Source organism: Phyllostomus hastatus, unplaced genomic scaffold, assembly GCF_019186645.2.
Source record: "Phyllostomus hastatus isolate PE091 unplaced genomic scaffold, TTU_PhHast_1.1 phas_contig_34, whole genome shotgun sequence".
NCBI classification, from domain to species: Eukaryota; Metazoa; Chordata; class Mammalia; order Chiroptera; family Phyllostomidae; genus Phyllostomus; species Phyllostomus hastatus.
In genome coordinates this window covers 45,119,782-45,142,319 of record NW_025333857.1, presented here as the reverse complement: position 1 = coordinate 45,142,319, position 22,538 = coordinate 45,119,782, and the positions used below count along the sequence as shown (strand labels likewise).

Here is a 22,538-nt window from a genome sequence, read left to right as displayed (position 1 = left end):
CGATGTGCAAGAGATACACATCCCCAATTGGGGACCTGGCCCACAATCCAGGCGTATGCCCTGACTAGGTTTTGAACTGGTGACCTTTCAGTTTATAGGCTGGCACTCAATCCACTCAGCCACATCAGCCACGAAAAGTGTCTTGCATTTTATCTGGCGTCCCTACTCAGAATCTCCCCTGTGAAGGTAGGACCCCAAGTGTCTCCTCTCAGCCCTCCACAATACCCACTGGCCCCAGAGGTCACCCCAGGCTCTGTGTAGACCCGACCATGACCCAAATGCCCAAACTCATGGCCCCTTTAGCTGCCTCTCTTCTTTTCACAATTGAACTTCCTGCCTCCTCAGCCACCACTTCTGCAACACTGTGGCCACTCTCTCTATCCCACCAGCTCATCAGGCTGGCCCCCCGTCACACCCAACTCCGGGGCCTCTGACCCCCTGAGCTCCTGTTAGCCTCCTGGCAGCCCAGTGTGTGGGTTTCCATCTCCTCCTTACCTGCTCCTTCTTAGTCACCCTCTCGTCCCCATAATCCCGCCCCTGTCCCTTGCTCCACTACCTCACGCCTTCTGGCAGTCCCATCATCTCCCCCGGTGAATGCCCAGGTGCTGATGATACGTTCTGTTCTCTTCTCTTTCTCCAGCCGGGTCCCTCTCGCAAGCTCAGGCCCAACTGTGCCTCTGTATGCTGGGTGTTCAAGGGCCTCGAGGACCTCAGGTTGGCTCCTTTGCTCTTCTCTTCGCTTAGAACTCTTCAGTGGCTACTTAGGCCCTTGGGATAAAGTCTGATCTCATGTCCCTCATGGTCTGCCCCTGCCCACTTCTCCATCCCTCCCTCTGCAAGCCACTCACCTTTTCCAGAAGACATTCAGTTTTCTCAGAATCCCCCTGGGCTGCAGATGGCTGCAGATCGTCACCCCATCTCACCCTCCCTGTCACCTGGGTGGACTCAGCTCCCATGTCATCTCTTCTGGAAGATTCCTGCCCCCCTTCAGGTTGGCTGGCTAAACTACTGCCTGTATTCCCTCCACCTTATCACGATGTATCCTAAGTCATTTGCCATTTCTCTCTCTCTCTCCCAAGAGACGAATGGGACAGTATCTTCTCCACCTCTGGTCCCCAGCACCCAGCCTAGTAAATGAGCTTAACCTCTGACTTCAGCATGGGTCTCGGTCCCCTCCCTCACCAACCTGACCCCAGCCCTATCCAGCTTTGCCTGACTCTGACTTCATTCTAGACCTCAGCTCCACTTTTATTTGTTCAAAGATTTTATTTATTTATTTTCAGAGACAGAGGGAAAGGGAGGAGAAAGAGAGGGAAAGAAACATCATCGTGTGAGAGAAACATCAATCGGTTGCCTCTCGCACGCCTGCAAATTGGGACCCGGCCCGCACCCCAGGCACGTGTCCTGACTGGGAATTGAACCACTGAACCACACCAGCCGAGGCCTCAGCTGCACTTGTGACCCTTACCCCACCCTCATCCCAACAGCACACACAAGAAAGGAATAAAGACATGTGTCCCCCACGCCCGGGGTACATCCTCCTGTCCTGAAGGAAGGACTTCGCATCCTGAAGCCACTTGAGGCTGCAGAGGTGAGGGGTGTAGCCTCAGCATGGAGGGCAGTGGGAGAGTTCATTCCTTAGGGACGACTTCTGACTTGGAAGCCCTCCAATTGCACTGACCCCTGCCTCTCCCTGAAGAGTGACCTGCAGGGCAAGTTGGGGTGGGGACCTGGGCAAGCCGTTTTCCAGACCTGGCCTGGTCTACTGGCACCCTCTAGAGGACAGTTCTATTACCAGAGCTGGCTTTGGGCAAGCAACTCTTACACAGCCTTCCCACAGGAGGGGGCTGCCTGGCCTCAGAAACTCCCTGGACTTACTGCCACCATCTTCCACTCCCTGTGGTGTGTCTCCTCACAGCCTGCAGACCAACAACCATTGTTCTGTTTCACTACCGGGTCACCCACTGAAATTGCACATTCCTTCTGCTTGGGGCCCCGCCACGCCCCAGCTCCAGGAGTCCTCTCAGAAGGCAGTGGGGCCCTGGGCTTGCTCCTGACCCCACTGCAATCATCGAGCTCCTGCAGCCCTGAGGCGGAGCCCCAAACTCTGGTGGGCTTTGGTTCCGCCCTGGGGGCCTCACTTGCCGGTCCCAAAGGTAGGGTTTTCAAGGACAGAGCCTACATTTGCCCCTTCCCTGCTCAGATGGGGCCTCCCAGAGAATGAGACCCAGGCTTCTCCTCCCATAACCCAGACTAGGGACCCCCGGAGGTCCAGGCTTGGCTTTCCACCTCCCCTCTCAGACTGGGGTTTCCTTGCAAACATGGCTCTGTGTCCTCCTTTCCCTCAGACGGGGGAAGTCCAGGGCCTGAATCTCCCCTTGCTCTTTCAGAACGGGGGCTCCCTGAGAACCGACCCAGGTTCTCCTCCCCAACTCTTCCACCTGGCTGTTGATCTCTAGAACTTTCTAGTCCACGTTCTGGGCCGCTCTCCCCACAGCCAGACATTCGGGAGCCTTTGGAACCTCCCATGGGTCTGCGGCCTGGGAGGGCTTCCTCTGGCTCTGGGCTGGACCCTTGGCTTGGAGGATAGGCCCTTCCTCTGGGACCATGAGGCCGAGTGCCCATCCGGAACACCACCTCTGACCACACAAGCGTTGTCTCAGAACCTGGTTTCCGTGGCGCCGCTGGCAGGAGAAAGGATGCTATTTTGGGCAGTTCATCTGGACTTGGCTCAAGTGACGCGGGCCAAACCCCTGCCCCACTGACCTCTCCCCCGGAGGAGCAGAGCAGAGCAAAGCAGCACTCGGAGCCACCCCAAGGAGGGCTGAGAGGCGGGTCCTAGACCAGGGACACAAGGACAGCACAGCCCCAGCTCAGGGAGCAGCCAGAGCCTGGGACAGTCATGGGGAAACAAGACCGAGACTGGCTGTAACTGAGAAGCTCCCACGGTGGACACTGAGAAGCATAAGGCACTTCAGCAGAGTGAGTCTGGCTCTAGGCATGGGTGGGCCAATGGCCTTGGGATGCCACTCCCTGGGGGCTGTTTGGGGACGTGACCACGGGACTGTCTGGAGAAGGAGCCCCAGCTGGGAGGTGAAAGCCTGAGTGTCTATTCTGGTTTAGTCCTGAGCTGCTGCATGACACTCTCTCTGGGCTTCGGTTCCTTACCTGTAAATTGAATGTCAAAGGATCAGCGGTGGAGCCAAGATTGGCACTGGGCTGTCAGCAGGGTGTGGGGTGGTGGGGCGGGGCGTGGACCAGGGGAGAGTGGAGACCAGCTGGGCTGAAGCAGAAGGGATGCAGATCAGAAAGATGATTTGATTGCTGGCTTTGAGGAGTGGTCCCTCCCCCTGGAGTCTTCCCTTGAGAGGCTGGGGCTGGGGCGCAACGGTTTTTGCAGTCAGGGCTCGGGTTGTGACCTGTGCTGCAACTGAAGGAAATTGGGCTGGAGAACAGCAGGGACAGACAGGATGGGGAAACGCAAGGATTATGTTTGGGCTGCCACTTGCAAGGAAAGTGGGAATACAGGGAATTTCCGGAATAGTGAGAAAGAAACTTTGCTCTGAAGTGGGGGTATGGACTGAATGAATTTTAAGACCTCATCCTTGTGTGTGTGTGTGTGTGTGTGTGTGCACATGCGCACACACGCATGTGCATGGAAGGAAGAGGTCCTAGAAAGTCACAGTTTAAGTCAGCAGCAAGAGAGCTAGAGGTTAGATTAAAGGCAGTAATAGCGGCATATCTGAGGGAGGAGCCACTGAGGGGATTCTGTGGGCATCTCCACTGTCCAAAGTGGGGTTGCAGATATGGGAAGGTCAGAAGGAGCTCTGAGGGGCCTGGTCCAGAGGTCAGGGGTCCTAAAGCTAGTATGGGTAGAGGGGGTGGGACTCTAGGGCCTCATCCCATTGGCTGAAGCACATCCAACCCACCTCTACTCCCTGCCAGGTTGGCTGGGTTGAGGGGTTGGAACTGGCAGCAGCTGGCCCTGTGGCTTCTGCGCCTGGAACCTGAGGTCTGATGAGAATGTGGGGCCGAATTCTGTGCTCCCCAGCCTTAGTGACCTCTCTTTGGTTCCACAGCATCTAAAAATCTCTAACAGAATATGACTCAAGCAGACAGAAAGAAGCGGTAAGCACCCACTCCTTCCCCTACGCCAGCCTCCCATCTCCCACCCAGCCCCCCAGTGCCCTCTCTGCCCCACCCTCAGCCTCTCCCTCATGTCAGTTGATGCCCTCAGTAGCTCAAGGGGCCCAGAAGGGCCTCTCCCACCGGCACCCATAGCCAAGCACAGGCTGGGCCCTGGGGTGAGGGGAGGCCCAGAAAGACCGGGTTAAGGGTCAAGTGGCTGGTCAGTGGGTTAACTCCCCCTGTGGAGGTGGTGCTCAACTGAAGTGAACTCACTCCCTCTCATCCTCTCAGGCTCAGGTTTCTTTGGGGTGAAATAAAAGCCAACATCCTTGCTATGGCCGAGCCCCTACCTACCTAGTTCCTTCTCTGACCTCCCCCTACCCCAACCCCCACTCTCCCCACTCTCCCCACCCATCATACTGACCCCCTTCCTTACCTCCAAATGTGCTCAGAGTCCTTCAGGGACTGTTCCTTCTCCCTGAAACACTCTTCCCGCAGTTAATCACATGGATCACTCCCTCACCTCTTTCATCTCTTTGCTCAAGAGCCACATTCTCCATGAGGCTTTCACCCTGACCACCCTATGTGAAATCACACCCCACTTCTTTTCCTTGCTCTGTCCTTCCCTGTAGGACGTACTACTGTCTAACACACAAATGTACTTGCTCATTACGTTTTGCCGCTGCCTGTCAGCTGCCCACGAGCAGGGATATTTGTGTGTGTGCACGCTCCTGGGTGAAGAGAACGGGCGGTTCCCCCTCTGTGCTGATGACGCCGCTGTCTGCAGCCCAGGACCCTCCCAGGGCTCTCAGACCCTGTTTCCAGAGACCCGCTGGTGTCCCACCAGCAACTCAGTCCCAGTTGAAAACAGCCTCCTCCGCTCCCTGCGAGCCCGCTCCTCTTCTGTGGTCCCAGCTCAGCCTAAGGCCCCCTTCTCCTCTGTTGCTCAAGCCAGAAACCGAGACTTTGTCTTTGACACTTGTGCCTCCTCCATGACGCATGTCTAGTCTCCAGTTCCCTCAAGTATGTAAAACCTGCTCACTCTCACCCTTCTTCCTACCACCATCCTGTTCCCCCACAGCCACTTTAGGCCATTCTCTGCCTATTTTTTTAAACATTAAACTTATTGAGGTGACCCTGGTGAATAAGATTATTTAGGTGTCAAGCGTACATTTCTGTGATACATGACCTGTCTCGTGCCCTGTGTGCCCACCGCCCAAAGTCAGATCTTCCATCACCACGTATCTGACCCTCTTTACCCTTCGCTCCCCCTACTCCCCCTCCCCTCTGGTAACCACCACACTGTTGTCTGTGCCTCTGAGTTTTTGTTTGTTTTCCGTGTTTGCTCCTCTGTTGCCTTTAGTTTTATATCCCACGTATGAGTGAAATCATACAGTTCTTTTTCTGTCTGACTTATTTCTCTCACCATGATATTAAGAGTCATCCGTGTTGTCGCAAATGGCAATATTTCATCTTTTCTTATGGCCGAGTAAGTGCTCCCTTGTGTGTGTGAACCACCTCTTCCTCTGATCGTGCCTGTTCTTCAGAAGGCTCTTCAGGCCGCACCTCCTGGCTGGGGCTCCTCACCCCCGACGGGGCCACCATCGCCCACCTCGCCCACTAGGCAGAGCATTCCAAGGGTGCCTGAGTTTTTACTTTGTATCTCTGGGGCCTGACTCATTAGTAGATGCTCAATAAATATTTGTTGAATGAATAACTGTTGGTTAGCAGGTTCAGTGGTTGGCTTGGGGTGAGTTGGATAGTTAGTGTTGGTTGGCTAATTACATAATTAAATGAATGAGTTAATAGGAGAGTCAGTTGGTTGGTTAAGTTGCCAAACTGATTAATTAGCTGAAGGATGGGTAGGGGAGTTGTCAGCTATTCAGTGCTTTGGTGAGCATGTACTACTTAGGTAATTATTTGGTTGATTTTTCATTTCCTTGTAGGCCAGTTTTCTTAGGTGTTGTTCTCTCATTCTCTGCCCTCTCCTTGAGCTATCTCATATATGCCCATGGGTTGAGTGACCATCTGTGACTTGGTGACCTCCAAGTGTGTAGCTCTAAATGAGACCATGTGACCCGATGCCTCTTTACAGGTCATCTCCACCTACATGCTTAGTGGGCTCCCCAAACTCTATGCACCCAGAAGAGGACTCCTCATTCCCCTGCCTAGGCCTGCCGCTTCTCTCCTGGGCCTCCCCTGCCATTCCGCTGCTCTGGACAGAGGCTGGGGCCACCACTGCCTCGTCCCTCTCCATTCTCCTCTCTGACCAACACCAAGGCCTGTCACCGTGGCTGTCTCCTAGCCATCTTCACAGCACCTTGGCGCAGGCTGCCATCGCCTCTCAGCCTGTCTGTGGCAGGAGCGTCCCAATGGCTCACCATGGCCCCCCACCTGCTCCCTCACCCCAGCCTCCGTAGAGGAGGCAGTCCTCCTGCTTAAATCCTCCGCCTGGCCCCATGGCTCTATGGGTCAAGTTCAGATTCCCTAGCATGGGTCATGAGGCCTTTTGCCATCTGGCTCTGTGTTCCTCTCTGCCATCCTCATGCTACTTTCACTCCTCTCCCCAGCCAGCCCCTCCTTGCAGAACTCCTTGACACATCGCCCACTGTCTCAGCTGCCAGCCTTCGCCCATGCCACTCCAGTGCCCAGAACGTGCCCCGCCTCCCCTGATGCTCCTTCACTGGCCAGCCTTCTATTCTTGACCTGAATTTTCCATCTTCTGGGAAAGCCTCTTACCTCCTCCTCTAGGTCTTTGGCTTCCTCCCTGCAATCTCACAGTGCTCACATCTCACCTGCGGCAACACTCTTCACACTTTATAGTAGTGGCTTGATTATTTGTTTTTCTTACTGAGAGCGGGGATCATGCCACACATAGGAGGCGTAGTAGGAATTGAACAAATCTTGGTTCAATGGCTGGTTTGTGGTTATTTGAGGTTACTGTGTCCTGCCTGCTGCGTGGTGAGGAGGAGGGGGCCAGGATTCCAGACTCTCCTTGTGTCCTTGACTTCCTGCTCTGTCCACCTCTCCTCTGCCTCTGTGGCACCTTCCCAGGACTCTTGTTGGGTTCCTGCCTGCCTCAGGCTGCTCAGAGGCTCTTTGGGGCTGAGGAGGTCAGCCACGAGGGCGAGGGGACCCTACATGGTGATGCATGGGAGCTGGAGTTGAATGGGGGCGAAGGGGTCGCTCAGGCAACTCTACATCCTGCGCATGCGCGGCCCTGGGCTCGTTTCCCGGGGTAAGGACAGAGCAAGGACTGGGGTGGGTGAGCTAGAACACGGAGGCTCAGCCAGAAAAGTGAAAGGTGTTTTAACCAGGGCTGGTTTACATTTCTCACTCCCTCTGTTTACTTTCTGCTGCTGTGAGGCTGGGGAAATTAGGAAACCTGGGGCAGGGTGGGGGCTTTATCCCAAGCCGGAGGAGGTAGTGGGTGCCTGGTGTCGGCCTCAGGCTGTCAACAGGGAGGATCACTGAAGGCCACACTTAGAGTTACCGGCATCTCTCCCGCTCCTTCTCTTTAGCCTCCACACCCTGTCTCCTCCAAACTCAAGCTCTATCCCACCCCACCCCTCAGCAGATAATGGAACCTATAACACCTTTTCCTCTCTCCATCCAATCATGAGTTTGTTAAATAAATATTTATCAAGCATCTACCTAATGTGTAGAAGGTGCTGGGGATCTAGTGGAAAGTAAGACAGATGAACTCCCCAGGGTTCATTCATCCTAGAATATGTGTTGAACACCCACTCTGTGTCTGGCACTGTGCTACGCACCGGGAATACACCAGGGAGTAAGATCCAGTCCCTCCTCTCCTCTCTCCTTCTCTCTCATTTGTTCATTCACTCATTTATTTATTCACTCACTTGCTCAGTCATAAACATCTGTTTGTGTCGACCTGGTTACAGGGCCTGGTGCACTTGGCAGACAGACCTCTTTATCTCTGGCAGAACTTGGTGCACATTTCAGGCCTCAATGCTGTTTGCAGAGCCTGGGAGCAGACTTTGCCCCACCCTGTGCTGTTTCCGGAGTGCCTCGCGGTTGTCAGGGTCTGCCAGATGTCTTGTCTGTGTCCTCAGAGATCTGGTTCCCGCAGGTAGGCAGGCAGACAGACAGACGGATAGATAGACAGATAGATAGACAGCTGGGCTCCCCCTCCCTGCCTGCTCTGGCCTGTTTGCTTCTCCCCCAAGGCACACTGGCACCCCAGATGGCATTCATCAGATCCCCAGATGCCCGCTCTGCAAAGTGGTCTTGGTGATGTGCCCTTCCTAGCCGTCTAGTCCCCACCAGAAGGAAGAAGGGGCATGACCTGGCTATCTGGCCCCAGTCCCTCTCCACATCCCTGTGACGCTCAGTTGTCTCTGGTCTCAGCTGTCCCAGTAGCCCTGGGCAACAGAAGGTGTGTGTAGAGAGGCCACTGGGTTATACATTAACTCAGCCATGAGTTGAAGGGCCTGATGGGTAGTGAGTGCACTTGAGTCTCACGGCTGCCTGTGGGCTGCGGCTGCTGCTTCAGGTACGCCCGCAACTCCAAGATGATGCCGCCACCCATGGTGATGAAGGTGCAGAAAGTACTGCAGAGGGAGATGGTGCGAGAGTTCCTGGCCGAGCTCATGAGCACGTACGTCATGATGGTGAGTGGGTGGCACAGGGTGGTTGGGCTCTGAGGAAGGGGCATGAGTGCCAGGACTTCAAAAGGGTGAGGCTCAGTAAGGTCAACCCATGACCCCCTCCCCATGCTGGCTCCCTGGGTCCCATTGTTCATGCCCCAGTCTCTGAGCTGGGAGGCTGAGGGTAAAGCATAGGAAAGTAAGAAGAGAGCTCTGTCTCACCAAGTCTTTCTGGGACATAAAGGGCTTACAATATGTAGGGGCAGAACAAAATTATGGGTTGGGAGCAGGTGTCAGGAGGCGTGGCTGGAAACCAAGGGAGATGGGAAACCAAGAGGCAAGAGGTCGGAGGGAAGGTTTAGTGTCAGGTTTTGAGAACCAGTCCTGAGACGCTGAAAGTTTACACGTAGGGGAATGATGTGATCAGACTTGGATTTTAGAAGGAAATTCTGGCTGTTGTGTGGAGTCTCAGCAGAATGGGCAAGGCCAGGGGGAGGGGAACAAGTTCAGAGACTTGCAAAAACCTGGGATAGAGAGAGGGTGGCGAATGGTCCAGAGATGGAGAAGAAACCACATGTTTGAGGCAGGTGTAGAAGATGGAATAAAGATTTTATAAGCCATAGATGTGGGCTAAGTGCCAAGGGGGCCGTTCTGAGCCCAGGGTCCAGAGCAGGGCGAGAGGTAATGTCAGTTTGGATGTGATCAGGTGTGGCGCCAGGGAAGGAATCGAGGAGGTGGTTTGATACACAGGTCTCAAGCTCACGAGAGTGGCTTGGGCTGGAAGTATAGAGTTCACCAGAATATGGATGGTGGGTATCAAAGCTGTTCAGTGAGAGTGTATAGGGAAAGAATCAGTTGAGAACAGAGCCTTGGAGGGCGAAAGAGACACACAAAGTGGCCTGAGAAGTGTTGGCCAGGGAGGTGGGCGGAGACCAGGTTACAGAAGTGGGAGTGGGGGATTCACAGGAGGGAGTGGTCAGCGACATGAGAGGCTGCAGCCAGCCAGAAAAGGTGAGAAGTGACAAGGGTCTGTAGGGATTGACGAAATGGAAGCCACTGGGGACTTGGCAAGGGCTCTTTAGTGGACGATGGGAGAGAAGATCGCAAGCAGGAGGTGGTTTCTTAGGAACTCCCTCTCTTCAACCGCTTCAGCCCAGTCACCTTCCCCAGCTGGCCTTGGCCCCTAAGCTGTACCATGCTCGTTTGCTCCTTATGGAGGATCCAGGTCCCTGGAAGAAAGGAGCAGCCTCTGGGAAAAGAAGTAAAGGCAGTCAGGAGCATGCCAGAGGAAGTGGGGGAGAGACAGTGTGTGTGGTTGTGTGAGAGTGTGAGTATGAGTGTAGCTGGTTGTGTGTGTGTTGAACCACAGGGTAGGAGATGATGGGACCTACAGAGCCCAAGGGACTCTGGATATGTGGGTTCTTATCCTGATCCTGCCACTGAGTCCCCAGCTGGTGCAGCGCAGCCCTCTCCGTGGCTCAGAGTCTGTCTTCTCAGTTATAAAGTGTGTTAGATGGGGCCTGCGTGGGCTTTGAAGCTGGCTTTGAATGCTGGCTCTGCTATCACCTACCTGTGTGATCTTCCATAAGTATCTCAATTGTTCAGAAGTTTAGCTTCCTCATTAGTGAACATGGCACTAACATCAAGCTGGCAGGCTTGTGTGAAGAAGGCCAAGAGGCCGACACCCAGCTCACAAGCAGGACACATGTGTTGGTCTCTGGTCATTAGGACAAGGGCTCTCAGCTGCCCTCCCCTCCCTGCCTCCCACCCTTTCCCCCACCCCCACTACTCACCTTCCTGCTTTGCTCCTGAGCTATGAAGACAGCACTCGATTCTGCCGTGTCTTAATCCAGGGCAAAGTAATTCATTTATTACATTCCTGCCCTGTGAGGGCTGTTAAACCTTGGAACCAAGGAGGCAGGAGGGTGCCTCCTTGGAGAGCTCTTAGGGAAAACAGGTACCACCCACATACATTGATGCCTGCCCGTGTCTGCGTTTCTCTTCATTTTATCAAGATTATTATTGAGCACCTACTGCATACCAGGCGCCGATGCTAAACCAAGCCCCTTACATGCAGCATGTTCCCAAACCCTCACAACAGTCCCGTGAGTGTCCATTATTATTCCCATTTCTCAGATGGGGAAACCGAGTCTCTATGAGACTGTTAGTTGCCCAAGGTCACATTTTAAGGTAAGATTAAATCCAGTGCAGTCTAACATCACAGTCTTGACCCGTAATCTCTATGCTTTGTCCCTTAGCTTAGCTCAGGCAGGACTTCTAGCTCCCTGGCTTGTTAACTGTCCCCCAGCTGAGACAATGCCCTCACTTTCAGGCCACAGGTCATCCAAGCAAGACCTCACTCTGGATGTGGTTTTCCCATCTGTAGAGTGGAAGCACAAACATTTGCCATTCAGATTTGCTGTGAGAATTAAAAAGAAGTAACACATGGCACTGGCCAGACAGCTCAGTTGGTTAGAGCATTGTCCTGATATACAAGGTTTGTGGGTTTGATCCCTGGTCAGGGCACATACAAGAAGCAACCAATGAGTGCATGGACAGGTGGAACAACAAATCAGCGTTTCTCTCTCTCCTCTTTCCTTTCTCTCTTAAAAAAAAAAAAGTAACACATGTACACATGTAAAAGAACTTTGGTAGGTTTAAGCTCATATAGGACATTGTATTGTTATTTTTAGTTGCTGGGCCTGTACCAAGTTGATTAGGAAGGACACTCAGTGAGTCATCAGGGTGAAGGTTTACGCAGAAAAGCAAGTGTGACCTTGGGCTCCCTTTACTGCAGCCAGGATGAGGGAAATGGACTGTTCTACTCAATTCCACTCTGCAGCTCTGGGGTATTGTCCCTGGGGCTGGCCTTGTGGCTGTTGGAGGGACTCAGACAGGCTGGGCCACATTTACTGACCAGGAAGGGGAAGGGCTGGGCCATCAGGACTCTGAAAAATCAGCTGTAGACATGAACCAAACGATAGGGCAGGGGCTGCAAACTCGCATGCTCCGGAGGCCAGAGAGAGCAGTGCAGAGTGGTGAGGCCCGTGGTTGACACTGCCAGCCTGTGCAAGGACGCAGCTGCCGCCATTCCTGCTGTTGCCATGCAGGCCGGGATTCAGGCCAGCATTACCCGGGCTTTTGATTTCTCAAAGGAAGGTGAAACTGATCATCAAAACTGAGTTATCCAGCTCTGGTTGTTGTGGCTCAGTGGACTGAGCACCAGCCTGTAAACCGAAAGGTCATCAGTTCAATTACCAGTCAGGGCACATCCCTGGATTCTGGGCCAGGGCATGTGAGAGCAACTGATCAATGTGTCTTTTGCACATTGATGTTTCTCTTCCTCACTTTATCCTTCCCTCCCCCTCTCTAAAAAAAATAAATAAATAAACACACCTAAGTTATCCAAACAAAACACGTGTGCTGGATGCATTAGGCCTCTGAGCTGCCAGTTGGCAACCATGCCACAGGAGATCATGTGGGATTTATTCACTCATTCATTATTTTTAGCAAATGGTTCTGAGCTCCTACTTGGAAATAAGGACCCTTGTTCTTCAGATCCTCCATGCTGGCTCCACTCCCTGTACCCCCCGTACACCCCCCAAACCTGTCAGCCTGCCCTGGCCTCACTCCCCACTCCCACACCCCATCTGTTTCTGTCCTCTCCTGCCTCATCCTACACTTGACCCTAAGCTGGCCCGCCTCTGGGCCTCTCTGCCCCTGTCCTGGGGCTCTTGAGGAACCCAGTGGGCCCTGCTTACTCCCTCTGCCCTACTCTCCTGGGCTGTTTCACTTTTCCTCAGACTTCCCCAGAGCTGCTCTGTACTCTGCCTGTCCTTTAATCAGCAGACGGCTTCCTTGCCAGCTTGACAGAGAAAACCATCAGGTGGGCTTCCTGTGTCTGGCTGTCTGGCTCCTTACCCACCGGGCCCTTTCACCACCAGAACACACCTACCTGTGCGTGCACAAATCGGGGCAGGGCCCCTCCCTCTGTCCTGGAGGGTCCTGCACCCTGGTGCCCGTCCCACCCCTCACTCTACTGGGGTACTTTGCTCTATCCTTTTCTCTCTCTCCAGCTTCTCCCTCTCTCAATCGTTTTTTTTCTAATCCTCACCTAGGGATATGTTTTATTTATTTATTTATTTCAAAGATTTTATTTATTTATTTTTAGAGAGAGGGGAAGGGAGGGAGAAAGAGAGGGAGGGAAACATCGATGTGAGAGATGCATGCCCCCAACCAGTGACCTGGCCCATAACCCAGGCATGTGCTCTGACTGGGAATTGGACCAGTGACTTCTTGGTTTGCAGGATGATGCTCAACCCAGTACCAGTCAGTGCTGTTTATTGATTTTAAAGAGAGAGGAAGGGAAGGAGGTGGGGAGGGAGGGAAAGAGAAAGAGAAAGAGAAAAAGAGAAAGAGAAAGAGAAAGAAAGAAAAACATCAATTGGTTGCCTCCCCAGTGCATCCAGACTGGGGATCAAACCCACCATCTAGGTATGTGCCCTGACTGAGGATCATGCAACCCTTTGGTGCACAGGACAATGCTCCAGCCACCTGAGCCACCTGGCCAGGACATTCTCTCACTCTTAACTTACCAAAGTCTCTCTACTTAAAACCGCACAACGCAGAACAAAACATCCCTCCTTTCATCCCATGAGCCCCTTCATTTTTTCACAATCTCACTCCCTCCCTTCTCAGGCAGGTTCACAAAGGGAGGTCTACAGGGGAACTCTTCAACTCTTCCTCATTGCCTCCTCACCACTCAGTCTCTAGGGCCCGATCCTGCCCCCATGACCTGATGACACAGTGCTCACCACATTACCAATGACGGCTGGATGGTCACATCCAAAGGGATACTTTCTAGGCCTTCATGCATTAAACCCAAAGGCTGCACACGACTGATCTCACCCTCCTTGGGAAACTCCGCTTCTCCCTGGTGTCCAGGACACATTCTCTCCTTGTTCTTCTCTTGTTTCGACACCCGCTCCAGCTGGGGTTTCTGACACCCGCCGGTGAGGGCTGAGTTGCAGCTCTGGGTTCAGCCCTCAGCGCCGTTTCCCCCTGCGGCCTCTCACCTGCTTTTGTCCTCCACAACGGCTTGAGAAGTGGCCCTCATGCCACAATTCCCCAGGGTTTCTTTTTCAAAAACTCCAGATCAGAACTGTCCAAGGGAAAAACAATATGAGCTACGTACATAATTTAAAATGTTCTAGTAGCCACATTAAAAAGGTAAAAAATGATAAATGAAGCTAATTTTAATAATTATATTTAACTCACATTGCCCAAATATTACCAGTTCAACATGTGATAAATATATAATTATTAATAAGATTCTACATTTTCCTTTTCCTACTAAGTCTTTTTTTAATTGATTTACTTTAGAAAGAGAGAGAAATATCAATTTGTTGTTCCACTTAGTTATGATTCATTGGTTGATTCTTTTATGTGCACTGATTGGGGATTGAACCCACAACCTTGGCATACTGGGATGACACTCTAACCCACTGAGCTACCCAGCCCTACTAAGTTTTTGAAACCTGGTTTGTCCTTACTCTTAGAGCAGACTTTGCCCTGGCTGGTGTGGCTCAGTTGGTTAGAGCATTGTCCTGTAAACTGAAAGGTTGTGGGTTTGGTTCCTGGTCAGGACACATGCCTAGGTTGCAGGTTAGGTCTCCTGTCAGGGTGCATTCAAGAGGTAGCCAATAGATGTTTCTTTCCCTCCCTTCTCCTTTCTCTAAAAAATCAGTGGGCATGTCCTCAGGTGAGGGTAAAAAAAAAAGCGCAGATCTTAATTAGGACTAGCCACATTCCAAGTACGTAGTAGCCACATATGACTAGTGGCCATCATATTGGATGATACAAATCTAGACTCTGATTTCCAGCAGTCTGGAGACCTAGAGGCCCCTCAGAGGGGACATGTCCAAAACACATGGACTTTTCAAAGGAGGTGCCCTCTGAGTGTGGCCTTAAAGTAGAGTGTCACATTTTCAGGATCTAGGATCAGGTATTCCAGCCAGGGAAAACACAGATGTGTGAGAAAACAAGGAATGCAGTGGGCAGTGTGGCTGTTTGGTCTGAGGCTGCCTGGCACAGCTGACTGCCTGGACTCCAATCCCGGCTTACCACGTGCCGTGTACTTTGAACCAGCCACTCCACTGCTCTAAGCCTTGGATTGCATATCTGTCAAGTGGGGAGATGACGAATACCTGATGCATATGTTGGTGGGGGGTTAAAGGAAGTGACAGATGTAACTTTTACCAGTGCCCACCACACAGTAAGTTCTCCATAAATTGTTGTTATTATTCAGAAGTAATATTACTGCTGAATATAGAGAACACTGGAGCAGATATGAAACAGAGGCAGAAATTACCCCGGGTCTTGAATGGTAGCCTTCTGAATTTGGACTTGATCCTAGAAATGAAGGGGAGCCAGCAAAGGCTGGAATAGGGGTAGACACGATCAGATCTCTGTGTCAGAAAGGTGACTCTTGCTACAAGGAGGAGACGGAGTAACATCTGGGCAGAATGTAAGCAGATCTGATTGGGTGTAGGGCCGAGGGAGAGAGAGCTCTCATTTGAGACATCCCAGTTTCTGCTTTGGCCGATGGGAATGGGAACATAGGATGAGGATCACATTTTCTGAGATGGTGAGCTTTCAACATCGAGCCTGAGATGCTTGTGGAACACCCAGACTTCCAGTGGGTTCTGGAAATAGGGCTCCGGCTCTCAGGTGGAGGTTTGGGGAATTTCAGTGCAGTAGACTTGTCTGAAGCCGTAGACCTGGTGAGAAGACGCAAGAAGAGTGGCTGGGGTGAGATGTGAACGGGGCCAGGGATGGAGCCCTGGGATCATCCATGTTTATGAGGCAGATGAGGGAAAAGATGTGGGAAGGAACTGTAGAGAGGGAGAGGCTAGGAGGTAAGAGGAAAACCAGGAGAGAGAGATGCCGTGGAGGCCCAGAGGAGGGACTCTCCGGGAGCACAGAGTGGTTAAGAGGATCAGAGTCAGCAAAGTCAAGTAAGACAATGTGTGAGGGGGCCTTTGGGAAACCAGAAGGGTGAGCCCTCAGAGAGAGCTTTGTTGGTGAGACGTGGAAGCAGAAGCCAGGCTGATGAGGAAGAGCAAGGGAAGGGATCAAGGAACCGATAAGTGGGTTCTTTCCTGGAGCCTGGCTGACGTGGAGGGGGCGTCCCAGACTCCGCAGGTGGACAGGGAGGCTGGGCTGAGGTGGCAAGCTTTACTTTCAGGAAGGAAGAGATCTGAGTCTGTGGGACCCAGGGGAGCATGGAAGATACAGGCAAGAGGGAGGCCCCTGCAGAGGGAGGGAGAGGCTGGGTGCAGGCACCAGAGCAGAAGGGATAGGCTGCTATGAATTCAGGTGCGTGGCTGCAGGGGGTTGGGTGAGGGCCCAGCTTCAGGCCTCTAATCTCCCTGTGAAGGGTGTCACCTGAGGAGACCCAGCAGTTAGGGATGGGCAAGGGCTAGAGTGACACCTGAAGGCCATGAGAATATTGCTGAGGGCGAGAGCGTTAGAACACCTCTTGCTTCCAGGGCTGATGAGTGTGGGGGTGGGGGCTGTGGATGGGGGCCATGGCATGGAGTCTGGAGATCCCCTGAGGAAACTTCCTTCAGATTAGGCTGCAGTGTGAGGTGCTCTGAGGGGTTCCATCCACGCCAGCCATACCCTCCTGGAAGCCCTGACCCGCCCCCTGCACTTCAGGTGGACTCGGGGTCCAGGGGCCTGGATGTGTTTGTAGGAGCTCCGGACTCCACTGCCCCACCCTGGCTCCTTTTGCACACCCCACCCAGCTCTCACTGGTCAGGTCTTAGAGGCCTTGACAGGCGCAAGGGGGAGGGTCGTGAGGAGGAAAGTCTACGGGGGAAGAGGGATGGCAGAGGGTCTCCGAGGGCAATTTGGGGAGGGCCAGGGCGTGAGGGTGAGGAGCTCGAACTGAGCTCTGAGCCCTCCGCTGAGGCTGGGGCTCTGGGCAGGCAGTCCCTCAGCGGCCCTCCCTTGCAGGTGTTTGGCCTTGGCTCCGTGGCCCATATGGTTCTAGGAGAAAAACTTGGGAGCCACCTCGGTGTCAACTTGGGTTTTGGCTTCGGAGTCACCATGGGAGTGCACGTGGCAGGGAAAGTCTCTGGTGAGTGAGCCTGCACCCTGCCTCACCGGCAAGGCCGGGAACCCCCTGCAGGTTCCTCCTGCCCGCCTCCAGCCAGCCCCTCCTCCCGCTCGGCCAGCACCTCACCCTCTCTGGCCGCCCGGAGGGAGAGCACCCTAAACCCCTTTCCTCTGTCTTGCCCAGATTCTTCATAAGCCTCCTTCATCCACCATTTTTACTAATTGGGTCAACTTGGGCTGTTTGACTTCTCTACTCCTCACTTTCCTTAATGGGCCGCTGGGGACGGCGGTCCCTGCCTGCCTCAGTGGGTCCTTGTGAGGAATAAAGGAGAACGCAGGGCATAAATGCATGCTTCATTATTATTGTTGCTGCTGTCAATATTATCTGTGACTGTTGGTTTCTGCTCTCACTCTCGTGACATGCTCGCCCTCCCCGCAGGGGCCCACATGAATGCGGCTGTGACCTTCACCAGCTGTGCACTAGGCCGCATGGCCTGGAAGAAGTTTCCTGTGTATGTCCTGGGTCAGTTCATCGGTTCCTTCCTGGCTGCTGCCACCATCTACTGCCTCTTCTACAGTGAGTGTCCTCCCTGGGCTGTCCGCTTCTGGCCTCAGCCTCCTCCTCAGAGGTGTGGGAGGACCCGATCTCAGTGTCCTGGCCCGTGGAAGTGCCTGGGACAGCAGAGCCCTGGAGTTGTTCCCCATCCCTCCACCTTACAACCGTATTTCTGGGGCTCCAGTGGGGCTGAGTGAGGGGCAGGCTGACACTCACTCTGTGCCTCCCCAGGAGCCATCATTGACTACTCAGGTGGACATCTGACAGTGACCGGCCCGATTGCCACTGCTAACATCTTTGCCACGTATCTTCCTGACTACATGACCTTATGGGGTGGCTTCCTGGATGAGGTCAGTGGTTCAGGGTCGATGACCCTCCTTTTGCCCTCCCATCTCAGGAAGGGACCAGCAGGTAGCCCCTCCCCATAGAGAGGAAAAGAACTCTGGTGGGAACTGTACCAAGACACATCTCTGCTGGTGGGTTTGGACTGGGGGCACTGCCAAGGCCCTGTGGCTTTGCTAGGGGCCCTGGGTGGCTGCCATGGCGTCTGCTCCCCAGGTGGTAGTTACGGGGATGCTCCAGCTGTGTCTCTTTGCCATCACGGACAATGGGAACAACCCAGCACTGCAAGGGACAGAGGCCCTGGTGATCGGCATCCTTGTTGTTGTCATTGGAGTGTCCCTGGGCATGAACTCAGGATACGCCATCAACCCATCCCGGGACCTGCCTCCCCGTTTCTTCACCTTTCTTGCCGGCTGGGGCACACAGGTCTTCAGGTACTGCCCTGCCCAGCCCATTCTGTTAGATTTTCTATGAGTTCCCTGCATGCAGAGGGAGGGGTGATGGGAAGAGCCTCACCGGAGAGTCCTTTGGAGCTGCCGGGTGGCCTGGGGAGGCAGGAGTGGGTCCCAACCTTCCCTGTGACCAGCATGGATCCTGCTCCTGGACTGAAGGTAAACCCTGCCCCAGATCTGCTCCTGCCCCTGAATCAGGATGAAGCTGACAGGGCCCCAGCCTCAGGGGGCAGGCACTCCAGGGCCAGGGTGCAGCTCACTTACTAGTCTCAGGTCTTACTCCCTGTCCGGGCACAAGGTGGATGCAGGTTCCATCCCGGACACCGGCCCCCTTACCAGGCCTCTCTGCCTTTTGTCTGCAGAGCCAGGAACTGGTGGTGGGTGCCACTGGTGGCACCGGTCCTGGGTGCTTACCTAGGTGGCATCATCTACTTGGTCTTGATTGGCTGCAACGTTCCACGGGAGCCCCAGATATTGGAGAACCACACAGGGAGTGAAGACCACAGAATACCTGTGTTGCCCAAGGCCGTGCCTCACCAAACAGAGATCGCTTCCCACAACTCTGGCTCTGTGTCTCCCCTCACCTCTGTCTCTGTGTCTCCCCCCAGCAGACCTTCAGTCCGGTCCATCCCACCCTTAAGTGACTCCATCCGAATACAACAATTCTAAGTAAGGTTTTTTTGTGACTCCATCTCCACCCCAATAAAAAAAGCCTTCTCCCACAGTGGCACCCTTGCTTCCTGGGTGCCTCCTATGGGTGGGCTTCCCTCCTGGATTCTCCCAGGAGTGCTACAGCCCAAAGCTGGAGCATGAAGCCAAGAGGCCTCCAACTCCCTCCCGTCCTGGGAGCTGGGGTGCCCCCTGGGGGAGCATGGAGAAGGGCCAACAGGAGGAACAGGAGATTAAAAAGATGCCAGGCACAGAACAGTGGACTTCTAGGCACAGGGTAGGAAAGGGATGGTTTGGGGAAAGGACAACAGCTAGCTGGTGGCGGGTCAGCTCTGGGCATACCCTGAGCTGCCCTGAGATAGGACTTGAGACTCTCCTTCAGTTCTGGCCAGTCTTTGCACCAGGCTAGACCAGGTCCCAGGTCCAAGCGTGTAAGTAAGAGTGGTTTTTTTTTCCCCTCCTCATTATTGCACCACCTCGGAAGACTTTTACATGTTTTTTTCTTAATCACATAATATTTTAATACCACAGATATACTGTATATCTGTATATGTACTTTATGTGTATCTGTGCTTTATACAAAAAATAGTAAGATCTTTTTCATTTCCCCTTCCAAGAGTCAACTTTGTCTCATTTGGGAGCAAAAATCGCCCCCACCCTTGACCACGTCAGATGTAGACAGACTGAAAGTATGTAAGGGGTTAGACTCTCCTCCTCCTTCCTGGTGCTGGAGCTCTTCCACACTGAGGAATTCCAGAGTTAGAAAGGAAGATGCAGAGGGAAATCCTTCGCAAAGGCGTAGAGCCAGGAAATGGCCTCACGGAGCTCAGAGGCCGGGTGGAGGGCGGGCAGCCAGGATCCCCTGGCTCTGGGGCCAGGCAGGAATCATCCTGCTTTCTGGGATTCAGAAGGCAGCATCACCTGTGGTAGCTGTCACTGCTTTTCCATTTATCCTTTTAGCAATTATTGAGCACCTCCTGTGTGCCGGCCTTGTCTGGGCAGAGGAGTTGCTGCAGTGGATGAGCCTTGGAGGAACGCAGTTTAAAGAGACAGGAGGAGAACCGAAGCGGTGGAGAGGGGCCACATGGAGGCTGTGGGGCTCACATCTTGGAGCCAAGGCCAAGAGGAGACAGAGAAGAGTTGGGGCCAGGGGGTATACTTTCTGGGGCCGGGCGCTGCACTTTACAGTCAGAGCAGTTTGAGGGGACAGGAGGCAGAGGAGGCGGGAGGTCTTCTGGAGGTGGGCTCACGGTGAGAGGAGATTTAGAGAGCCCGCCTGAGCTGCTGCGTGCAGGCTGGTGGGAGAGGAGGGGACTGGAGCCTGCGAGGCAGTGTGGTGGGAGGCAGTAATCCTGCAGGAGCAGCAGGGCACCAAATAGGTCAGTCCTGAAGGGCAAACCCCGCAGGCCCTGGGCGGGATTGAATGAAGGAGTGGGTGGTGACGCGGCAGGAGTCAGGCCCGACCTCCAGTTTCTGGCTTGGGGCTGGGACGTTGCAGGTGTCCCCACCCACCGAGAGCAGAGCTTGGGAGAGGAACTGGTTTGGAAAGGGAGATGATAAGTCGTGCTGCGGGCATATTGAGCTTGACTTGTCTGTCGGATGTGGAGGGCAAGAGGTGTGTAGTCCTGGGCAAGTTCCTCAACCTCTCTGGGCCTCATTTTTCTCATTTGTAAAGTTTCCCGCCATTTGTGTTGCTGTGACTATTCAATGCAATAAAACACGTATGTTGCTGAGAACAGTGCTCGGTGCAGATAAGTGCTCAAGAAACAATCACACTGTCCGTAGAGTCTGCAGCTCTGGGAAGAGCTGGAGGCAGAGACGGAAAAGCTGTGGCTCTGTGGCTCGAGTGGGGGCCGTGGGACAGTGTAAGGGGGGGTCAGCGAACAGGGCCCTGGGAGCACAGCTGGGAGGTGGCTCTGAGGTGTGCAGTAGGCACCCCAAGAGGTGTGGCGGAGGAGGGGGCACAGAATGGATGGTCGGGGGCACTGGAAACAACCCGAGTGTCCAGCAACATGGGAATAAAGGCTTACATCGCAGTTCAGTGAGGCACCACAGCCACCTGCCACAACACAGAGAAAGGCTGGAGGCATAAAAAGCAACGCAGGAGACTGTATAGAGTATGACACCAGGTACACTGTTGACAAACAAGCAAAAAGGTAATATATTCTTTGGGCAAACAGATGTGATAAAACTATGTAAAAATAAATAAGAGCACACACGCCCTCCCAGGAACCCTTTCCCTTCCCCTCGTCCCCCACAGTGATCCCAGGGGACTTGAGACTTGCAGCCAGGGGAGCAAAAGGCGGCAGCAGCTCGCCCCGGGGCTCACCCCTGAGCCTGTGCCCAAGGCCCCCTGTTCTCTGACTTCCCAGGGAGCGGGCAGCAGCGCCGCCTTGGCCCGCTTGTTTCCTAATGTTTCCAAAGAGCCAGAGCGGCCCTGCCCAGCGGCCCTGCTGTTGCCGCTCCCATCCCCGGCTCTTCCTTGTTTCACTGTCCCCGGCTTTAATAAACGTACTCTCGAAAAAGTCCTTTTTTCTTTTGTTTTGAAAAGGGCAAATCATATTTATTGTTGTTTACTGAATCCTTGTGTGAAAGTGTACCAAATGTGTGAACTGCTACCACTGTATTTATGATTTATAATCCTTATTAGTATTTGTAGAAGTGATCACATGACCACGATTACCTGTTTTAAAAAAGAGGACTCTTCCAGGGACGTAGGTTTACAGAAACGGGAGGTGAGATATGGTGAGGAGCATGGGGCTGGTGCAAGCTGTTCATAATTTTCTGGTTTTGGAGTTGGGGAAAAACTCATGGGTTTATTGTATGATTGTGCTTTATAACATATAACTGTGACATATACTTGTAGGTATCATATATTTAAAAAGATGAAGAAGAAATAGCTGCGGCATGAGCACAGGGGTTAGGAAGATGGAGGGTCGCAGCCTGCTGAGATCACAGGGGTCCGGGGAGAAAGGGGAGAGGTTCGAGCACGCCTGAATCCCGTGGTGGGGGGAGCTTGGCCAGGGAACCAGGCCTGGGAGAGACCAGGGAAGGGCCCACAGCTGGAGGTCCCGGCCAGCTGCTTTCCTCTGTCACTCTGGACAAGCCCGTCTCATCCTCTTTCTCAGCCCCAGTGGCTCTGTGAACACGAAAAGGGCGAGGGCATCCTTTCTAATTCCTGGTGTTTCAGAACAGTGTGGCCACAGGTGTCAGTCACAGGTGGGAGAGGCAGACATGGGCTCCAGGGCTGTGCCCCTCTGTCCTCACTGACTACTTCATCCTCTGCCATCCTCACGTCTCTGGGAGGTGGCCTTGGCGCCCAGGCAGCCAGCGGGTCCCTCCAGAACCCTGCCTGCAGGCCACTGCGCTGCCACAGACCTGCACTAGGCCCACTGCCCATAACATCCAGCAGGATACACGAGCACTGACCCTGGTCACAGAGCATGTCTGCACGCAGAGCGCAGAGCGCAGACCCCTTCCATTCCCTTCGCAGACTCTGGCTGAAAGCCGACAACACGCCAGACACCATTCCAGTGCCGAGGATACAGGCACAAAGAAGATACACGAAAGGCCTTGTTCTCGTGGAGCCGACATTCTGGGCAAAACATGTGGTGTGTCAGTGATGTATGCTAAGGAGGAAAAGCGGGGATAGTAAGAGGG

The 22,538-nt window shown here is 53.6% G+C and overlaps 1 protein-coding gene across 4 annotated transcripts; it reads left to right on the top strand.

Moving 5' to 3' along the window:
- The first annotated feature begins 2,773 nt into the window (after window positions 1-2,773).
- On the top strand, window positions 2,774-20,611 carry AQP7 (aquaporin 7). 4 transcript variants are annotated; one of them, XM_045840712.1, is made up of 9 exons: window positions 2,774-2,982; window positions 4,080-4,128; window positions 8,645-8,762; window positions 16,758-16,881; window positions 17,299-17,436; window positions 17,647-17,765; window positions 17,974-18,191; window positions 18,572-18,878; window positions 19,839-20,611. In XM_045840712.1, the coding sequence occupies exons 2-8, from the start codon at window positions 4,103-4,105 to the stop codon at window positions 18,876-18,878; spliced, it is 1,050 nt and encodes a 349-aa protein (XP_045696668.1). In that variant the 5' UTR covers window positions 2,774-2,982; window positions 4,080-4,102; the 3' UTR covers window positions 19,839-20,611. The 4 variants fall into 4 exon arrangements, with proteins under 4 accessions (XP_045696668.1, XP_045696669.1, XP_045696671.1 ...); XM_045840713.1 differs by lacking the exon at window positions 4,080-4,128 and having other exon boundaries at window positions 18,572-20,611; XM_045840715.1 differs by lacking the exons at window positions 4,080-4,128; window positions 8,645-8,762 and having other exon boundaries at window positions 18,572-20,611.
- The last annotated feature ends 1,927 nt before the right edge of the window (window positions 20,612-22,538 follow it).

Excerpts from the sequence above, each read along its gene's own strand:
- AQP7 (XM_045840712.1), top strand. The coding sequence starts at position 4,103 with ATGACTCAAGCAGACAGAAAGAAGCG. Across the intron at positions 17,437-17,646 it reads CATCTACTGCCTCTTCTACA|GAGCCATCATTGACTACTCA; the intron begins GTGAGTGTCCTC and ends GTGCCTCCCCAG. Across the intron at positions 17,766-17,973 it reads GGGGTGGCTTCCTGGATGAG|GTGGTAGTTACGGGGATGCT; the intron begins GTCAGTGGTTCA and ends TCTGCTCCCCAG.